The sequence below is a fragment of the Trichechus manatus genome, unplaced genomic scaffold, assembly GCF_000243295.1.
Source record: "Trichechus manatus latirostris isolate Lorelei unplaced genomic scaffold, TriManLat1.0 scaffold00020, whole genome shotgun sequence".
Lineage (NCBI taxonomy): Eukaryota > Metazoa > Chordata > Mammalia > Sirenia > Trichechidae > Trichechus > Trichechus manatus.
The window spans coordinates 7288747-7311206 of record NW_004443956.1 but is presented as its reverse complement, the minus strand read 5'-3'; the positions used below and the strand labels follow the sequence as shown (position 1 = coordinate 7311206).

The following is a 22460-nucleotide window of genomic DNA, read 5'->3' as shown; positions in this document are numbered from 1 at the left end:
GATGGCTCTTATTTCTCTAGGATATATTCCTAGGAGTGGGATTGCTGGATCATATGGTATTTCTATTTCTAGCTTTCTAAGGAGATGCCATATCATTTTCCATCGTGGTTGTGCCATTTTACACTCCCACCAGCAATACATAAGAGTTCCAATCTCCCCATAACCTCTCCAACATTTGTTATTTTCTTTTTTTTTTATTAGTTCCAGTAATGTCGGGGTGAGATGGTATCTCAGTGTAATTTTGAGTTAACATTTCTTTAACGGCTCATGATGGTAAGCATTTCCTCATGTGTCTGTTATCTGCCTGAATGTCTTCTTTGGTGAAGTGTCTGGTCATATCCTTTGCCCATTTTTTAATTAGATTATTGTCTTTTTGTTGTTAAAGTGTTGAAATAGTCTATAAATTTTAAAGGTTAGACCCTTGTCAGATATGTCATAGCCAAATTTTTTTCCCCGTCTGTAGGGTCTCTTCCTACTCTTTTGATGATTTCCTGGTATTTGTTTATTTTTTTGTTTATATTGTTTTATTTTCTTATCGTGGGATAGAATCAAATTTTGTTGTTGTTATACTTTAAGATTGGTGTGTATATGTGTAGCAAAAGAAAAGATGGGTAAAGAAGAAAGAGTATTTTTTTTTTTTTTTTGGTTTTTGAATGATGGAATAATGAAGACTGGAAGTCAGCTCTCACTAAAGATAAAGGCTTTTTGATACACTTAGATTTTAATTCTGGGTCTGAGAAACCTCAGATAGATACGTTGATTATTCTAAGCCCTAATTCTTCTTATGTAAAACAAGGAGGCTGTTGTTAGCTGCCATCGAGTCCTGCCATTGCGTCAGCTCTGACTCATGGTGACCCTGTGTACAATAGAACAGAACTTTACCTGGTTCTGCACCATCTTCACAATCGTTAGTTTACTCAAGTCTATTGTTTCGGTCACTGTGTATTTCCAGGCTAGGGGCCTCATCTCCCAGCACTAGATGGGACAATGGTCTCTTGTAATCCAGAGGGTTTTCATTGGCTGATTTTTGGAAGTAGATCACCAGGCCCATTGAAACTTGTCCACCATGGGCGACCCTGCTGGTATTTGAAATACCAGTGGCATAGCTTCCAGCATCATAGCAACACACCAGCCACCACAGAACAAAAACTGACAGACGAGTGGTAGAAAATGGCAACAGTAATACCTTTTTAATGGATTTTTATGAAGATGGAACTAAATAATATATATAAATTGCTTAGGTCAGTTCCTAGAACATGGCAAGTTTTTAGACTACAGGGGCTACTTGAATAATAATATTAACAATAATAACAACAACAATAATAATATTTAAACCTATCTATCCATCCATCTCACATACTTTGGACATGTTATCAGGAGGGATCAGTCCCTGGAGAAGGACATCATGCTTGGTAAAGTAGAGGGTCAGTGAAAAAAAGGCAGACCCTCAAGGAGATGGATTGACACAGTGGTGGCAGCAATGGGCTCAAGCATAGCAATGATTGTGAGGATGACACAGGACCGGGCAGTGTTTCGTTCTGTTGTACATAGGGTCATTATGAGTTGGAACTGACTCAATGGCACCTAACAACAGCAACAATCCATCCATCCATCCATCCATCCATCTACCCACCCACACACCCACCCACCCATCCATCCATCCATCCATCCATCCATCCATCCATCCATCACCTCGACCTTAGAAAGTAGAAATCTAAGACCTGAAACCTTCTTACAGGCCAGGGTCTCTTTTGCATACATAGTATACAATGAAGAACCTCCTTTAATCCCACTAGTGTCCAATCAAGCAAATGTTCATGTTCTTGGCTGAATTTTCAGATGTACTATTTCTCATTGAGCATTCAGGGTGTACCAGAGTAGATTGTGCTGCCCTACATCCATTCATTCATCCACAAAAATTTTACACTCATTTACAAAAATTTTAAATCGGTGCCTACTGTGGACCAACAACTATGCTACTTGTAGGATATACAACAGAAGACATATTGTTCCTGCTCTTTTATAAAGTTACGAAATCAATTAAGTGCTGTGAAGAAGAAGAAAGGTATTGCAAGACAGAAAATAACATAAAGCCCGTAATTTAAATTGAGGTTTCATGGAAGAAGGAACCAAACCTGAGACCTGAAGGGTTTACTGGATCTAGATGGGTGAAGAAACAACCTAAGCAAATGCCTGGGGTAGAAACAATCTCCTCATGTTGGGGGAATTGACTGTGGCTTCTGCTAAGGCTGGGAAAGGGTCAGAAATTCCTCGTCTTGTAAGTTATGATGAGGAGCTTGGCATTTATTGGGGGAACAATGGGTGAACATTGAAGATATTAAGCAAGGATGTGACAGGATTCAGTTTACTTTTTTTTTTTTCACACTACAATAGTTCATTTTATTTTTCAAGGGTTCATATTGCAAATACTAAGCCAAGCATGGACTTTAATCCTGTGGGCCCAAATTCTCATACTTAGGAAGAGAAAAGCAAACTGTGATGCATATACATGGATGATAAGATAAGTAAAGGCTCATGTTAATCACATTATAGTTTTTAAATTTCTGCAGTATAGAGTTCGTACGTCACAGTCTTTTAGGTCCTTTCGGATGTCCCACAGAGTGTCTACGCTCTTCTTGAGTTGAGCAACCTCATCATCCTTCAGCTTCTGGTTGATAACACTGGTTAACCCCCAAGCATTCAGGATACATGGTAGGCTCAGGAAGACTTCATTCTCAATGCCGTATATCCCCTTCATCATTGTTGACACTGGATGAATCCTGGATAGATTTTTCAACATGGATTCAATCAGATCAGCCACACTTAATCCAGTAGTCCAGATGGTGTATCCTTTTAGCTTGATGATTTCATAGGTACTTTCAACCACCATTTTATACACTTCCTCCCAGTTTTCACTGTCATTGTCTGTCCCCATCTCTGGATTCAGTTCCTGGAGAGAAACCCATGCCACGTTCACTCCACTCCACACCTCCACACTTGAGTCATTATGTTTTCCCAAAATCCATCTGTGGCAGCTGCTGGAATGAATGCCAAGTTTTTCAGCCATATGATAGTGAAATCTAGCAGAATGCAGGTTACACCCACTTCCAATCACCTGGTGCTTAGGTATCCATTTAGTTTCCAGGTAACACATGTAAGAATATCCACTGGGTTGGAAACCGCAATTACGGTGCAGTTGGGACTGTACTTGATGATCTGAGGAATAATGAATCTGAAGACATGAACATTCCTCTGCACCAGATTGAGATGCCTCTCCCCGTCTTGCTGATGAACTCCTGCTGTTATCACCACAATCTCAGAATCTGCCATCACAGAGTAATCTTTATCTGTTGCGATTTTAGATGTCTGAGGAAATAAGCTCCCATGCTGCAGATTCATCGTTTCTACTTTGAGTTTATCTTCCAAAACATCCACAAGGGAAAGTTCATCAGCCAGAGACTTTCTCAGAATGCTGATGGCATCTGCCATACCAACTTGTCCAACACCCACTACGGTGATCTTATTGTTTGGAGCGGTTGTGTCTTGTTCAACTGGCACAATAAGTTTTTCTTTAAGAGTTGTCATTGTGCACAGGGGAGAGAAGGCGTGCAACATGGCAGTAACAGTCGTGTGAAGAAGACAACGTCAGCTATGTATGACTCCTCTGGCACGGGGTCTCCGAGGCTCTGTTTACATTTTTAAGCATCTCCTTCAGCACTATCTTCCCACCAGTACCTGCTGTCCTCTCCCTCCATTCCTATCTACAGCTGCCCAGAGATGCTTCTGCCCTCTCTACTGAGGGCAATGTGCCCAGAGAAAAGGATCTGATTTTCTCCCTCTTGATGAGGACAATGAAGTGGTCAATGAAACTGTATGTTTTGTCTTCAAAGGACAAAAGGAAGTGAATCAGAAACTCTTCCGTTGTGATCTATAGGGTTTTCATTGACTATTTATTGGAAGTAGATCATCAGACCTTTCTTCCAGTCTGTCTTAGTCTGGAAGCTCTGCTGAAACCTGTCTCCCATGGGTGACCCTGCTGGTATTTGAAATATCATTGGCAGAGCTTCCAGTATCACAGTAACACACGAGCCACCACAGTAAAACAAACTGATAGACAGCTGGCTTTCCTCATCTGTAGGTGGGGTAAATAAGAGTCCTCACCTCAAAAGACTGAATTAAATGAGATAGTACATGCAAATTGCTTAGCACTATGTTGGCATATATTCATTGCTTAATAAATGTTATCTGTATTTGACTATAATTTTGGCAGTATATCTGAAGTCAGGTCAGGTGGATAATCACCTATCTACCGATGTACAACTTCCATGTTTTGAAGTCCAAAATAAAATTTCACACACACACACACACACACACACACCCCCATACCCCATCAGGATGCAGAAGGAAAATAAGAAACAAGTACACTGAACACTTCCTCTGCTGTAGGAATAAAGACACCTTTGTGGGACCGTTTATCCTAAGTTACTGCTGTGCAGGGTCCGAGAATGCCCTCCCTTCCCCTGATTTCTCCTTCCTTTGCAAACACTGTAGCAAGGTTCCAGCGTAATTTCAAATTGACTCTCTCATGATCTGTATCATGTCATCTATGTTTAGACATTTTCACACTTTCATCCAAAAACATTTTGGGTGTTCTTCCTTTAAGAAACATATACTTTCTTCCACACATATTTTTGCATGTTACAAACCGTCTCCACATGCAATTTATTTCCTTGAAATAATTGGCAATTTGGTGTCAGTGATGAGCAGGGGTGATTCAACTGAGAGTTCAAGAAAGAGATTTCAGACAGACGTAGGGAGGGTGGGGAGCGGGGGTGGTCATCAGAATGCACCATGATGTATGGAAGGATGGAGTGAATGTCAAGGAGGCTCAGGCTCTCAGAATTCTGGCACCAGATTGGCCGGAGGCCCTCATGTTGCCTTCCTCGAGGGCTCTGAGGAGGAAATCAGTGTCTGGTGGTGGTAACGAGTTTTTCGATTCCTATGGCATATGCCCTCAGAAAGCTTGCTTATCTCCTCAGCCCCCGCCCCCACCTTCAAGAGAAGGGGGTGGGAGAGCTGAGAAACACTTGGCACAGGTGCAAGAAAGCTGAAAACGTCTGGCAGCGCTCACAGGCGTCTTTTTCCACTCGGCACCAAATGTTTTACAGTCTTCGTGAGCCCATATAGATCCTGGCGTCTTCCCAGTCGTTTGTTTGAAACTGTAGGCTCCGAGAAAAGGCTCCACACTGCAGCTGGCCTTTAAACTGTATTTTATGGGGGAGAACGTTCAGGGTACAGTTGGAATGAGGAGGGCCTGCCTTTGACGTTGGACGTAAAAGTAACAGATTGGAGTGGGGTGGGGCTAACACCAAGGAATTGTTGGTCTGTTCCTTTTCCCAATGACGACTAAGCTTTTGGAAATTTCACCTCCAATCTCAATGATTTCACAGACTAATTGATGGTGAGGCCCCCAAATGTGGCTTTAGCCCAATTTAGCTCAATTTTACTCAAACATAAATCTAACAGTTCCAAGTAATGGGAGATGGCGGAGTCGTTCTCAATGATGTAAATTTCTCGCTAATTTAGGGCGTTTGGGAGTTAGCTTCCACCTGTATGCTACTTTATTATGAATGAACATTTAATAGTTAACTATTCCTCTTTCTCCTTTCCTGTAGCCCTTTTTTGGTTCCTTTTCATGCTTATGGCATTAGTCAAAGGACTAACAAGTAATTAGATTTTTTGATAGCTATATATTAATGATGCGAAAGAAAAGGACTCCCAACAAGAGAGTTAATCACAACTGAGATGTGGACATAGAAAGTCCCTTTTCCTCTGACAATTTAGGGAAAAGTAGGCATTTTGGCCTTCCTCGTGCCTTTGGATTTAAATAGTAACTATCCCTTTTTGAACACTTGCTGTTTGTCAGCCCTTCTCCTAAACGCTTCCCATGTATTTTTTTTTTTTTTTCATTTTATTGTCACTGTAACTATGAGGTATGAGTATGGTTTCCATGTTCCAGGCAAGGAAAGTGAGGTTTAGAAAATTTAAGTGATTTGCCTAAAGACGTCATTATGAATGTACATCATGGATTTCTTTGTTTGGTCTTTTTTTCGCTTTTAGGAACCATGAAGACCAAAACATTCCACACTTTCTCTGCTGTCACTAGCTCACATGGAATGGCTTATCCTAGCATTGAGTCAAAGCTAATCCAGATACCCCAGAGAGCAGGGTGGTTCCCAGAGTTAGATACTTCTCAGAGTTTGAGTTTGGCTTATTTTGCAAAAAAAAAAAAAAAAAAAGGCATCATTGATTATTCAACTCATCTCTGACTTAACTCGTTTAGTTAATGTGAAGTTACAGGTTATTTTTGGGGGAGCAGCTTTCTCTGATAATTAGCAGGTACCCAGTGCCTCCTGGGGTGCCAGAATTATGACAAAAAGGTGGAACAAAAACCCATTGCCTTGCAGTTGATTCCAACTCCTAGTGACCCTATAGGACAGAATAGAACTGCCCTGTAGGGTTTCCAAGGAGTGGCTGTGGATTTGAGCTGCTGACCTTTTGGTTAGCTGCTGAGTTCTTAACCGCTGTGCCCTGGGGTGCCAGAATTATGACAGAAAGGTAGAGCCAGCTTGAAATAAACTAGACATCACATAAATGGCATAATGTGATTGCAGAGTCCCAACGTTGTAACTCTATTCTATCCTTATCAGCAAATTCAATAAGTAAAGGAGCACTTTCCCAGTTCCAAAATTGAGAGCAGTTAGAAGAAGAAAAATAAAAGCATTGACATAGATCTTTAGAGGGATGGCAAAAGAGAGAGGAGGAGAGATTAAGTTGCATGCCATAAAACAAAGAGAAAAACCAGAAGATCCAGTGTGTTGCTACTTCCCTGTGGCAGAATCACAATCTTCACTTGGATGTCGTGTTGAAAAGATTCCCAATTCTTCGTTCTGTGAGCTAGAGCAGATGGATGCTCCATGTTGGTGCAGATTCCCATTTGAAGCAGTGTGGTTGCAGAGATGGGGTGTGGGTCATTCGATTTTATCTGAAAAGCTGTTTCAGGCATCTAACTAAAAGAATTATAATACCCAATAAAGTGCATCATCCGTGATGCTTAACAAGGTTAGATAGATGCTTAAACCAGTATTTTACATATATTTGCCCTGATTAATAGGTTTCTTTGATTAATATATGTTTAGGAAATGCTGACTCAAGCAAATAGAGACAGAACATTTTTACCGTAGGACTTCTCAGAGCCTTTACTATGCACTGTGAGTCTCCAAGAAGGGGTAATATTGTATCACTTCATCTTAGAATACTTCTTCCACAAAGCTTCTATCTGTGCTGCCAAGCACTTTTAAGAAAATGCTGGAAAACTACTGCTTAGCTAAAGCAAGGCTTTACTTTTTAACGCTATTTAGGGTGATTGAGACCAAACCCCCACCTACATGGAAGTTTAGTATAAATTAATTTTTAACAGTTAACTTATCTTTCTCCTCTTTGGTTTCTTATCATGCTTGTAGCACATAATTTCAAAGGATTAATAACTAATTAGATTTTTAGATAACCATAAATTAAAGATGCAAAGGAAGAGATTAAAACAGCAGGGTAAGTCAAAACTGAAAATCGGAGTCTCAGCGCCAACTGAATCATTTAGTAGTAAATACTTGATGAAATACCTGTATGCAATTATATCATCTTTATGGGGATTCCTGAAGAAGATTCCTGAAATGAAGCCTGAGATACGTCTATGCACACCATCCTTTACTTCTCAGGGAGTTGTATGAGACTGAGGCATTGTATACTGTGGTTAAGCATGGACCAAGTTTGCTGTGGTCTTTTCTTGTAAGACAGGACTGTCCACATGTAAGGAGAATGCCAGCATATGCACATTCCATGTCTGCAACCCCTTCTGATCAGGTGTAAAATTTCTTGTCCCTTTGATGTGTAGGTCTCCATTAACAGATTGCAAAGAACGTTATCTCTTTGTATGCCAAACAGAAGTGATTCACCTTGAAGCTCATGTACGGTCCCTTGCTTATGCTGAACTCTTTTCAACATGTCTTTATTTTGTGTAAAATTGAAAAATTAAGTTATTTTTGCATCCTTGACTCTTAAAGAGGTTCTCCCAATTTTTAAGTATCAAACTCCAAAAACTTGAGTCTGCACCCGTTGCAAAAAAAAAAAAAGCCTTAATTGCGTTTTACTACAGAAGGGAGGGCCATATTAAAATTTCATCCATGGTATACATCTTATCCCTGGAAAAATAATAAAGAGGCTCAGAACACCGCTTCCACTTTCTGGAGTGTCCACCATAAAGTTCCCTAAGAGTGCTCAGCTGTAGCTGTGGGCATCCATTTTTTCTTCTCTGCCCTATTATAGAGGGGGAATGCCAGTGCAGGGGCTCTGGACTCTTCAGTGATTGAAGCTTCCCACCTCTAGACAGAGGATTGAAAGCCTTTCCAGGAATGTCTAGATGTTCGATAAGATTCACAGTGCAACAGAGAGCATGAATAACCCTTGGGTTGTCTCTGGTGCTTGCTTTCTGGAAACTCCCTTTTCATGGCGATTAAAAGAATCAAAAAATCATCCTCAAATTTGGCAGAAAATATCACCTAAGGTCAACTTCCAGTTTTGGTTTTAGAACTCTTCAATGGGACCTTCAAAGCAACGATGCTATAGTCCTGATTTGTCTCTGCCACAAGCTGGCCACGTGACCCACAGAGAACCTTTTTTTTTTTTCTTTTTTACTGTACTTTAGATGAAGGTTTTCAGAGCAAACTAGTTTCTCATTAAACAATTAATACACCTATCGTTTTGTGACATTGGTTGCCAACCCCGCAACATGTCAACACTCTCCCCTTCTAGATCTTGAGTTCCCCATTACCAACTTTCCTGTCCCCTCCTGACTTCTTGTCCTTGTGCCTGGGCTGGTGTGCCCATTTAGTCTCATTTTGTTTTACAGGCCTGTCTAATCTTTGACCGAAGGCTGAACCCCATAGAGAACCACTTAATTTATTTCATCATCACCTCAATACCCCCATCTGCAACACAAAGCTTTGTATTCTCTAAGAGAGGATTTATGGAACTATTTATTTCCTTACCATTATGACCATGTTTATCCACTGGGAAGAAAAAATCAAATACTAATAATAGTTTCCTTTTCAATAATGGAATTTTTATTTTGAAAGGTTAATGAGTAATTGGAAGGAAGCTAATTGGCAGCAGCAAGTTGGGCGATGGGTAGGAGGAGGATCAGAAACCAAACATCTTGGATCTTTGTTGGCTGAGTTATGGTGTGATCAACACAGAGGAGCCCCAAAGAAGCTTCCACAGGTCTATGAGAAACAGATATCACCAACACGTTGAACAAGCAGTACTCATGGGTTATAAATAAAAAAAATAAAAAATAATTCATATTTTTCTCTCACTGTCGTTTAATATTTATTCAGCAGAGGGAGTCCATCCCCACTATTGGACATAAACTGTAGAAGGCCCCATGGCATTTCTGTTTACCTGCACTCGTAGACGGTCTTTGAGTCCCTTTAAGTCATACACATAGTCTCAATTCATAACTTGGTTTGAGTAATGATAACCATAGCTCTGAATTTGATTTAGTCAATGTCTTCTCTTGCTTTAGCTGGGGCCTACCACAAGAAAAGGAGCACTGTTGGTGCAATGGTTAAGCTCTCAGCCGCTAACCAAAAGGTTGGCTGTTCAAACCCACCCATCAGCTCAGGGGGAGAAAGGCTGGAGATCTGCTCCTGTAAAGATCACAGATTGGAAAACTTTATGGGGCAGTTCTACTTTGTTGCATGGGATTGTTATGAGTTGAAAATTGACTCGATGGCACTTAACAATACTATTAGGAAGAATATGTGGGCCTTTTCTCTTTTCCCAATTACCGTTTTTCCTTCTCAGCTAGCTTACCCCTTAGTTTCTGACCTCAGCAAGGCTGAAGGGGTGAGTGGGAAAAAGGAGGGTAAGGAGGATAGAAAAATTCTCTTTTGGCTGATACCATTATAAGATGGTTTCATGTTCTCTGGACCTGTTTAAAGCTGCCAATTTCCTTACTGGTGGCTATCATGGAGCACCTATCATGGAGAACGGTCCCCCTCCTGCTGTTCCTTTGACTTGGGGATGTGAACCTTATTCCTCCAGGACTTGGTATTTGTACCCAATTTCCTTTCTGCTGAAGTCTCATAGACTCTTTAAGTAGTGCTGTGGACCAACTCTCTCCCAGGCATCTCAACCACATGAGTCCATCAGAAACACCCCTATGATTCCTCGTCCATATCACTATGGAGTATGTGGCTTTCTGTGGGCAAAGGAAACTCACTCTGCCACCAAAGCAGCTCACCTCTCTGATTTCCTGAATGAGAGCTGACACAGTCTACCTTATCCCCATTAAACAGGGGATACCTATCAAGCTTTCTGAGTGGCCACACTGAAGTTCCTCTCACTAGATTAAGGAGAAGGACAGGTACCACCTCTCCCCTAGGGGAGGCATCGCAGGGTAGAAGGACATCACAGCATAGCTCGCTCCTAGGAAATCTGCTTCATCAGATCATCTAGTTCCTTCCCACAGACTACCCGTGTAATCCTCAGAGTGGTGAATTGGTCAGCCTAGTGCTCAACTGTCGTCTTCTTACAGCTCTCTTTTATAGTAAAGCAGTTACAGCGTGGGCTTTGGAATCAGGTAGATGCCTAAATTCAAATCCCACTCTGCCATTGCGTTAACTTGGTGTTAGAAAGTTATTTACACTCACCAAGCTTCACTTTCCTCATCAGTAAAATGGGACCATAATACCTCCCTCAGAGGTTGTCAGGGAAATTCAATGAGGTAACGCATTAAAGGCTGTTGATAGAGTGCTTGGCACTTGGTTAACACTTATCACAATCGCCTATTTTAGTAAGCATTGTCCTAATCTTTTGAGAAAATGGTACAGTATCATGAGAGAAGGAAAAATAGGGATATAAAAGGTACATAGTTCCTGGAGGGGAGCCCTGGTGGCACAGAAGTTAAGAGCTATGGCTGCTAACCAAAAGGTCAGCAGTTCGAATCCACCAGCTGCTCCTTGGAAACCCTATGGGGCAGGATAGTTCTACTCTGTCCTATAGGGTTGCTATGAGTCGGAGTAGACTCTACGGCAATGGGTTTTTTATTTCCTGGAGAAGTAATGAGGGAAAAATGAAAAGGGTAGTATTTGGAATAAGTCTCAGAAAATGAGTATAATGTGGGGGCATTGCAGAAATAAAGCCTCGATACTTCGCATGTGTTATGGAAACAGATGAAGTGGGTGGTGATACTAATAATTATATCTGAAATTTAGAGAGTGTACGGTACTAAACCTACACTAAGGTCTTTGCTGAATTATCTCTTTTACTCCTCACAATGGCTCAATGGAGTAGATACTATTAACCACATTTTATCAGTAAGGAACCTGAAGCTCAGAGAGATTCAGTTACTTTAGTAAGTAACTCAACGCACTTAGTCGTAAGCGGTGGAGGCAGGTTTTGAACCTATGTCTGTCTATAGACCTCAGTCTTCTTATCCATTATGACATGGCTAACATAAAACCCTTTCCTAGAACCTACTTGCATTATACCAAGGGCATTCTGGAGCAGGAGTTCCCTAAAAACCCAAAGACCGAAAGAGAAGATGTTTGGAACTGTGGACATCTGGGATGTTCCTCTCATTCAGAACGCTTAGGTAATATTCTGCCCCTACTGACAGAGAAAGATGAAAAGTCTGGTGACCTGTTTCCGAAAACCAGAGAATGAACACCCTATGGATCACAACAATCTCATCCACAACTGATTATGGGGATGGTGTAGGACCTGGCAGAATTGTATTCTGCTGTGCACGTGGCCAACCCAACAGCAGCTAACAGCCAACAACTCACAGAGAAGTATAACCCTTCTAAGATGGCTTTAAATAAAAGGTGGCCTCCATTCTCCTACTTCCCTTAGCCCTAGGTGGAATCTTAAATTACTAATAATTGCTGTGTTTACAACAGATAAAACGAGAAGAATTGACAGGGACTTTTCTGCATAAATGGTATTAGTCATAAAATTTCTGTTTGTTCTAGGGCTTTGCAGGGCATCTTGATTGGTGTAGTGGTCTCTCTTATGCAGAAAGCCCCACTAGGGCAGACAGAAGTAAATGTCAGGCATGACTTAAATACACTGGGTTCTAAGCCAATGCAAATGTGCTGAAAGTTCATCAGACGAGTTCTCACTGATTATTCCTGCAGGACCAATCCAGCGATTGAGAAGTCAGTTTCCATCAGTCTTCTCCAAGCAGTAAACTTGCCAGGGGCCTGGAATACAATTTAGGGTACAGTCAGACGGGATTTGCACTTTGTCCAACCCTGCAAAGTCACTCCTTGGCTATCATTTTTCACTGCATTGAAAAAAGCAAAAGGCAGATGAAAAGGTAAAAAATATGTTGGTTGGAAGATACTTATTCTTGCCTGCCTAGGGTAATCAAGGGGAGACATCAGCTCCAGATTTGGTAAGCAGTAACTCACATTTGACTTGAATATACTGTGATAAACTTTGAGGAATATTTCTTTTAAAACATAAAATGCTTTACCTCTGATTTAAAGTGTTGTGGATTGATCCTGCACTGCCGGCAGGTTAGATTTAGCATCTGTGGAAATTCCAGAGCAATTTTAAACTACTCTTTTTGATCACTTGCTACAGCTCCAGCTTTCAAAGAGAATGAGATGTTTTGGGAATGAATTGTGATGGACTTATATGAAAATTTATATGACCAAGAATTGGATTTGTTCCTCTGGAATATTATAGATTATGTTTTATGTTGGAATTACATCAGTGTGCAGAGCAGCAGAAGGCTGGCTTAATGTAGCTAAAAATATACCTTGACTTTCCACTTGGAATAGAACTCCCTCCCTACCACACACTCACCCGTTTCTCCCCTAATGAAAATAATGGCTTCATGACTCATATATGTGATAGACAGTAGGGAATATTTGAGTCTTAAAATAAGAAGAGTTTGAGAAAGGACTAATGGTCCTTTTCTAATTTTTTTCCCATCCATCTCTTCCCTCCTGTTGTTCCTGTCACCATCCTATTTCAGGCCTTCAACACCCGATGCCTTATTGCAATGGCTCCTGCATTTGCCCACAGTCTCTCCTTGCTTTAACTGGTCTTGTACACTGCTGTGTGGTCTGTCTTCCTCCCACCTCACTTTAATCATGTAATTCCCTGCCATTCTTCACTGACTTTTCATCTGCTTCTAAATAAATTGTGAACTGGCATTCAAGACCTTTCATGGCGCTGACCCTTGCTTCTGCCTCTCCCCTACAGCTACCACCTTGGTCCCGCCTCTACCAGCTCTTACCTGGAGTTGGGTGTGATAGCCTCCTACTAGTCACCTAACTGGTCTCACTCTTGTTTTCCTTTAACCTAGTGTTCCCCAAAATATTATACAAGTACCACTGGCAGCATGCAGGATGATTTTTGATGGTGTACACATATTTTTATTCTCAAAATTATTTCTAACACGCAGCTAATGCATTATTCTGCCACCCGTCTGTCAGTTTGTCATTCGGCGGTGGCTTGTGTTGCTACGATGCTGGAAGCTGTGCCACCAGTATTTCAAACACCAGCAGAGTCACCCATGGTGAACAGGTTTCAGCAGAACTTCCAGACTGACAGACTAGGAAGAAAGTCCTGGTGATCTACTTCCAAAAACCAGCCAGTGAAAACCCTGTGGGTCACAACAGAAGATTGTCCGATGTAGTGCTGGAAGATAAGCCTCCTAGGTTGGCGGGTACTTAAAATACACAGTGGTCACAGTAATGGACTTGAGCATATCAATGACCGTGAAGATGATGCAGCACTGGGCAATGTTTTCTTCTGTTGTATGTGGGATCTCCATGAGTTGGAGCTGACTTGATGGCACCAAACAACAACAACGATACATTATTATAGAAAGGTAACTCCCCCTCTGGTTGCTGTTGAGTTTATTCTGACTCATAGTGGCTCTGTAGGACAGAGTAGAACTGCCCCATAGGGTTTCCAAGGAGCAGCTGGTGGATTTGAACTGCTGACCTTTTGGTTAGCAGCTGTAGCTCTTAACCACTGCTGAAAACTATGCACTCGTGCATATTATTGCTTAGGATGAGGGTCAACACAAAAGTGAGCCGAAAGTAACTTCATGGGATCTGAGGAACTGCTGAAGCCTTTGCAGCCCCATCTCCACCTCTCCTCCCAGGGCACAGTCCCACAAACTCATATCCTGAGCCAGATGGTTTACTACCATGCCTATACCGGTATTTATATAACTGTAACAATGGCAGAGTGGTGACGTTGGCACCATGCTTGCTTCTTGCCTGGCTCCCCCATTGCAGGGACCTGCATCTAGTATTGTAAAATTGCTCAGCAGTGATTTAAAAGGTTAATGCTTTCCAAAGAGCCTCAATTACAAATGACGAGTGGCTTAGCTACTGAGAGTCGTGTTCAATTTTCTTATTTTATATTTTAAAAATTTTACGGGAACTTGTTATTAAATGAGGAAACATGGGCAGAAAGTGCTGAAAGAGGAAACGAAGAGGAAGCTGCAGACTCCTGAACTGAATGAAAGCTCTGTATCCACAGAATAAGCTGTGGCTTTGTAAACTCACTCTAAGTACATTTTAGAAACAATAAACTATAAAAGAGGTTACGGTGACCTTGGATTCTGCATCGCTTTTGAGATAAGAGGTCTAAGTATCAGAATGCATTTGGTTGACCATAGTGTTGTTGACTGATTAAAAACAATTCATGCTCCTAGAACCCTCCGGTGGAATGCTGATGAGGGGCTGGCCTGGGTGCCATGATCAGGATGGACTCTCTTGAGGCAGAGATCAAAATTGCTTTGCTAAAATGGAACGCTAAAAGGTAAGTCTTCCTAGCCATAGATGGATGCAGCAAAGCTACTGACATAAAGATTAAATTGTAATATATTGACTTTGCATTTATTACTTATTGGGTACATAGCTTAAAAGCATTTTGAAGATGCTCCAAATTCTAATCACTGCCCAGGATAACAACTTTTAAAACATTTACTACTATCAGCAAATATGTTTCTTTGAATATAGTCATTCCATTTTTCTGACTGCCTGAAAAGTGAATAATTAAACTTTTTCTTGATTTGATCATTTTTCACATATAAAAGTTGTAGGTTTAGTGGTAACAAGCATGGGCTTTGGAATTAACAGACCTGGGCTCAAACCTTGGGACAATTGTTTATTTGTTGAGTGACCTTGTATAAATTACTGAATCTCTTTAAGTTTCTGTTTCCCCTAGGCCCTGGGTGGTGCAAATGGTTACCACACTCAGTTGCTAACCAAAAGGTTGGCGGTTTGAGTCTACCCAGAGGTGCCTCAAAAGGAAGGCCTGACAATCTACTTCCAAAAAAAATAATTGTTGAAAACCCTATGGAGCACAGTTCTACTCTGGCACACGTGAGGTCACCATGAGTTGAGGTAAACTCAACAGCAGCTGGTTGGTTGGTCTCTGTTATGGATTGAATTGTGTCCCCCCAAAACGTGTGTCAACTTGACTAGGCCATGATTCCCAACATTGTGTGATTGTCTACCGTTTTGTCATCTGATGTGATTTTCCTATGTGTTGTAAATCCTACCTCTGTGATGTTAATGAGGCAGGGTTAGAGGCAGTTATGTTAATGAGGCAGGACACAATCTACAAGATTGTCTTGAGTCAATCTCTTTTGAGACATAAAAGAGAGAAGGGAGCAGAGACAAGGGGACCTCATACCACCGAGAAAAGTAGTGCCAAGAGTAGCGTGCATCCTTTGGACCTGGGGTCCCTGCGCTGAGAAGCTCCTAGACCAGGGGACTATTGATGACAAAGACCTTCCTCCAGAGACGATAGAGAGAGAAAGACTTCCCCTGGAGCTGGCACCCTGAATTTGGACTTCTGGCGTCCTAAAACGTGAGAGAATAAATCTGTTTGTTAAAGCCATCACATGTGGTATTTCTGTTATAGTAGCACTAGATAACTAACGGAGCCCTGGTGACTCAGTGGTTAAGAGCTCGGCTGCTAACCAAAAGGTTGGTAGTTTGAATCTACCAGCCGCTCCTTGGAAACATTTTGGGGCAGTTCTACTCTGTCCTATAGGGTCGCTATGAGTCAGAATTGACTCGATGACAACAGGTTAGATAATTAAGACAGACCCCTACGTAAATAGGAATAATGATAGAATCTGTTTTATAGGAGTGTTGAGAAAATTAAAATTGTGTATATAAAACAATCATACAGTTTCTGTGTAATATTTTTCTCCTCTGTAAAATACATGGGAATAATAATAATTATTCAGCTTCTCTGGTCCACTTCTAACAATAGACTAAGTGCATAGTGTAATTTGAGGGGAGTAGATGGTATTACAACCCAGCACCAAGAAAGACCTCGATATCACCTTCCCATTCACCCTTTTCTTCCATGGGGTTCATGACAAAGGAAGCTATATGTAAAGGGAAATAGGTAGGCAGGGAGAAAAAATTCCCTTATAGCTGTGCCAGCTTCTCTCAAGATAGGGTTTTGTTCACAAGGCTGAATCAGAAAATGTGATTTAGGCCTCAAGCCTAAGTGAAGACTTTCGCTTCCTACCCTCTGGATGGAGACAGCCCTTGGTTGTGGGGCCTCCTCAGTTGCCAGGCGTGATGTGAAGCAGAGAACACAAGACATAGTTAGCTCGGTCTGAGGCAAAGGGCCCTGGGCAAACTGGAGTGGCAAGGAAAATGAGAGTGTCATGCTCGAAACTGATCTTTAAGACAGGCTCCCCTGATCTGTCTTAAACTGTACTGCATTGTAAAAATGTGGCCCAATGAATATCCTGGCCTTTGACCAAAGAGATAAATAACTCCTCCTCTCGTGAAGTCTGGGAGGGAGCTGAAGGGATCGATTTCATAGATCCCTTCTCAAAATATAGAGTCTTTTGGGTGAAATTTGCTAGATTTAGCAAATAAAAATAAAGGGCACCCAAATAAACTTGAATTTCAGATAGATGAGAAATAAATTTTTTTAGCATAAATATGTCACATTCAATATTTCGGATATACTAAGAAAAATTCCTCAAATTCATATTTGACTGGGCATCTTGTATTATAACTGGTAACCCTTTCAACAGGCTTTTTTTTTTTTTGCCTTAAACATCAAAAATTTATTTTCCGACAGTTCAGAAGGCTAGGAATTTAAGTTCAGGAATTTAGGATGTGGCTCTAGTGGGAGGTCCTTCTTTGTCTATTTCAGCCTCTAGGAGCTGCCAGCAATCCTTGGCGTTCCTGGGCTTGTAGAGGCATCTGCCGTGTGTGCCTGTTTTCATATGGTGTCTTCCTCCCACGTGTGGTGTGTCTCTGGGTCTGTTCTACTCTTTTCATAACTCGGAAATGATTAGGTTTAGGACCTACCCTACTCTGGTATGACAAAAGAAAAAACCTGTTTCTAGCCAAGATCATATTTACAGACACTGGGGTTAGGATTTCAACATTATGTGTGTATATATATATATATATATGTATGTATGTATACACACACACATATATATCTGTATCTGTACATATATAGGAAGCCCTGGTGGTGCAGTGGTTAAGAGCTATGGCTGCTAACCAAAAGGTGGGCAGTTCGAATCCACCAGGTATTCCTTGAAAACTCTTTGGAGCAGTTCTACTCTGTCCTATAGGGTCGCTATGAGTTGGGATCGACTCGATGGCAATGGGTTTGGTTTTCGTTTTATATACATATATGCATATATATATAGACACACACATATATGTATTTTGTTTTTTTGGCAGGGGCATAATTCAATTCACAACACCATTAGGGTTAATTTTCCCATTTTACAGATAAAAATACAGGGGTCAACAGTTTCTTAAGGTAAATTTGGTGACGGTTCGTTGAGACAAATGAAAAGACTTCAGAGCTGTATTTCTCAACCTTGACACTATGGACATTTGGGACTGGATAATTCTTTGTTGTGAGAGGGACTGTCCTGAGCATTGTAGGATATTTAGCAGCATCCCTGGCTTCTGCCCACTGGATGCTAGTAGTGTTGTGGCAATCAAATATATCTGCAAGCTTTGCCATTTGTTCCCTGGGGGATGAAATGGCCCCCTGTTGAAAACCACTGCTTTAAAAGTAGCAGAAAAGACTGTAATGCATATCAAGATGGTAGACCAGAAGGTGGCACTTTCATACAAATAATGATGCAGGTCCTTCCCTGGCCTCCATTCTCCGTTCCCTCCTTACCTTCTGGGCTCCCTCCCTGTAAGGGCAGGAGCTGGCTAGACCTTTGTCTGAGGAGCCCAATGAGATAGTTTTAGACACATGTTGATCATAATCACTAGAAAATCATTCAACTCTATCTGCTTTGCCTTTGTACACAGCCCACAGGGGCTCATATGTGACAACTCTTGAGGTTCTGTCTCAGATCTCTTCTTCAAAGAGCCCCCAACATACTATTAAATCAAGTATTCACATTTTATCAGAGGACATCATTGTGTAGCCTGGGGGAACCTGGCATTTGATGGGCAAATCTCTTATAGTCAAGCTACTTAAGTGTACATATTATTCTTTTGCTCCATTTTGTAGAGGGCAAAACTTGGAAGCATTGGGTAATGAATTCTGTCCTTTGAATATTTTCTGCCTGTACATTTATCCTTGAAAAAAAAAATGCTGATATACCCCAAATGATGTTTCCTATTTGTAAAGTTCCCCTGCTTGAGTATGTTTTCTTAGCCCCTTGGAAAAAAATTGAAGCGACTTTCGCTCTATTAACTTTGATTGTCCAGCATTGATAATTAATTTTGTAGGCCTATCAGCTTATGTAGTGGGAAAATTTCATTAGCAGGTTAAATGTAACTTCAGTTCTTTGCTGCTCTCCATATTTTGCAGGCTTTTAGAGAAGCAATGGTTTTATGAAAATCCATTGAGCAAAGCAAAGACAATGTAACTATCTGGTTATATTACTGTGGGAAATTCTCCTTTCCCAATTTGCTATAAACGTTGTATATTCTCAAATCTCTTTTATTCTAGTGTGCTTCCTTAAATAGGAACACTCTGCTTCCTAAGTAGCCCTACCTGAAAGAACAGCATTATCTTTATTTGTAATCACAGGCTTTCATCATTGCAGAAAATATCCAAGCATTCTCAGATTCTGATATTTGTGTTTAATCAATAACCACATCCCTTTTTGATCTGTCTTACCTCTGCAATTGTGTTTCCCCAGCTGCGTACGTTTTATTGTGTAAGAATTCAATTGAAGGAACCATTCATGTTTGCAAAAAGGATGATGTTTTATTATTGGTTATAAAGAAAAGAAATTTCACACTTTGTATAACCGACCCTTTCTGTTATAGCACGGTGAATTCTGAAAGTGAGGAACAAGTTAACAAACCGTGGAAAGAAAGGCCACAAAAGATCTTGCAGTATTCTGACCACGTTAGAAAATAAGACCTCGTGATTTTTACATATCTAATTGACAAGCATTCAGTTCAAATTAGAAATGCACAATCTTTGCATAACTTGAGAGTATGTAGACTAGAAAGAATAAAGGGATGATGATCAAAATATGTAACTCCAATGCAGCATGTTTGATCAATGACCCAGGTATCATATTACTGGAACAGGGTCCTGTAGATCCCCCTGCAGGGCCAGGTGTTACTCCTTTAGTACTTAGATCATAGGAAGGCGGGGTGGGTCCTTGGAGAGGGGCCAGGGTGGCTGGGCGAGAGGGAGGAGCACTAAGGAGGTTCAAGCTACCAACTACTCACGGACCAGCCTGGTCATATTTTCCTATTTGAACACTTGGAGGAGCTATACCCTTGTGTGCCAGCTGGACTAAGAGGTGGAGAACTATGGAGTGGTACAGTATAGTCAGAAACCTGGAGCATGAATTCAGGTTCCCAACACTGCCATTAATCCACTGTGTAGTCTTGGATAAGTTACTTCACCTCTTGGGGATCTTTGTTTACTCTTGCCAAAAAATGAGACTATTGAATAGAATAGCCCATGTTCTGTTTCTGCTCTATGAATCTACTGTTTTTTGTTTGTTTTCCTAAAGATCTGTAGGTTCTATGCATAGAGAGTTGTCTCTTTGCGCTTCAGAAAAGCAGAAACTAAAGTGTTGGTGATCAGGTGTGGGGTCACGCTCTTGTTCGGTGGTTTGTGAATAATACGATAGTCCGACAGGAATGAAGCCAGCATTAACCATGGCTGCATTGCGCTGTTGGGAGCAAGTCAAGAGGAGTTAAATGCTTTTTTAGAGGCGGCTTAACAATATTTTTTTAAAGATTAATAGTTTTCAATGTTTTGGGGAAATTATTGCGGAGTAGAAAAATGTGCTCATATACTACAGAAACAAACAAATGCTGCTTTTGCCTGAAATTACGTAAAAAACAAAAAAACCAAACCCGTTGCCATCTAGGTGATTCTGACTCATAGCAACCCTATAGGACAGAGAAGAGCTGTCCCATAGGGTTTCCAGGGAGTGCTTGGTGGATTTGAACTGCTGACCTTTTGGTTAGCAGCTGTAGCTCTTAACCACTACGCCACCAGGTTTTCCAAAATTACCTACATCAGACAAAAACAGGTATTTCGGGTATTTTGTTTGTTGTGTACATAGATCTCAAAAAACTACCCTGAAAATTCTCCATCTCACTTTTCTGTTCTTTGTTTGGTTATTGATACCTTATGGTTTTCTTTCTTTTTTTTGGTCTCAGTAAAATATGTTGAGATACCTCCATGAGAATATACAAGCACAATTAAGGAGCAATCTATTTCCCTAGCAACTGTAGAATCGCAAACCATCACCAAAGCAAAGAAGATTCCAAAGTAACTTCAGCCTCGATGGGGTTTCCCCCTAAATTGTTTGTTTTAATTTGCTTGAGTAGAAAATGGCTTTTAAGTTTACAGCTATCTTTGTAAGTGTGAAGAAGGGTTTAACATAATTATTAATTACTTTAATTATCAAAGAAAAACCCAGATTATCGTTCTGGAAGCACACGCGGTATTAGAAAACTCCATGCTGAATAAATATCTGCGTGTGTGTTTTTTTCGGGTGCCTATAGAAATGATAGTTTCATAAAACGACCTGATTCTGTTTCAATATCCTGTTGCTTATTATACCTGACAAACAGAAACGAGGAAAATGAAGAACTGATTTTCTGAGGTCATTCTCTTGAAACTTGTATGTAATTCCCATTCATGCTCGTTAGAATAAAGAAGAGCCTTTCTGTAACAAACTAAGAATATACATAACGTGTTATGACACAGTCGTAGATATATAATAATATGGTCTAGAATAACAGTACTCTCTTGAAGTACACCACATTCAAAATCCACTGGAGATGTTTTAGAGACATCTGTTGTAATTACAGGAACATGGTTTCTAATTCATTTAATTCCCTTTCCTACCTAAACTGTACATATAAGTGAATTTTAAGAGACTGTATAAATAAATTTTTAATTACAAAATGATGTTATATAATACATTATTAATAATCACCAACAATGCATAATGTTTATGCATGAGTCCATTAGAAAGACGAGCTAACGTATGTCAATTCTAAAAGAACGCACTAATTTGTCCTGATTTTGTGAATGAGGTTGAATCCATGTTGCAAGCTGATGAGAACAATAACATGGAGTGGTTTACCATGCTGTTTTCTAGGCAAGAAACATCTCGTACCTATGGTATTTAAGAGATGTGTAAAATGTGCTCATCCCATGTGATAAAGAATTTTATTTTTCAGCAAGCCATGCGGTTGTGAATTTTGGAATGAGACCATGTAGTTGACAATACTAGCTTTCCCAGACAGGTGCAGAATAAAATGGCCTACAGATCCAAGAAATGTGTACAGTGCTTACATTTCAGCACAGGGAAATCACAGTCTTGTGATGAAGCTTTCTACAGCGGGCAAAGGGTCTGCCGGAATGTGGTGGCCTCATCACGCTAGCGATAACAGATTTCTGAAATCTCCATGGCCAGCTCCAGACACTCGCCAGTCTCATGGCAAGATTCAAAAAGGCTGCAGTCCAAGTCACAGGCGCAGCTGCAATCATTCCGAGAGTGGTTTTCATCCGAAGTGTGGTGGTATCTGTGAGAGGGGCAGCACAGGTTGATACACACTGTTTCGCACGTGTCGGGGAGCATCAGGAGACAATCCCAAAACTGGCAGAACAGGCAGGTGAGGATAAGGGAGGCACACTCATCTGTTCAAAGAAGAAAAAGAACATTACTAGTGGGAACTGGGCGGGGGCGGGGAGGTCTGGGAAAGGCAGGCATATACATAGTATACTTGATAACTTTATTTAAAAAATAAGAACAAACCAGCTGTCATCAAGTTGATTCTGACACATGGAGACCGCCATGTGTGTCAGAGTAGAACTGTGCTCCATAGGGTTTTTAACGGCTGATTTTTCGAAAGTAG

The 22460-nt window shown here is 40.8% G+C and overlaps 1 protein-coding gene and 1 pseudogene across 1 annotated transcript in view; both read right to left on the bottom strand.

Moving 5' to 3' along the window:
- Positions 1-2542: 2542 nt before the first annotated feature.
- Positions 2543-3585, bottom strand: LOC101345352 (L-lactate dehydrogenase B chain pseudogene; annotated as a pseudogene).
- An 18397-nt stretch (positions 3586-21982) lies between these two features.
- Positions 21983-22460, bottom strand: part of MDFIC2 (MyoD family inhibitor domain containing 2) — a 130086-nt gene continuing 129608 nt past the window's right edge. The window contains exon 4 of the mRNA XM_023727923.1: positions 21983-22242. Within this exon, the coding sequence (XP_023583691.1) occupies positions 21983-22242 (260 nt within the window). The remainder of the gene's footprint in view (positions 22243-22460) is intronic.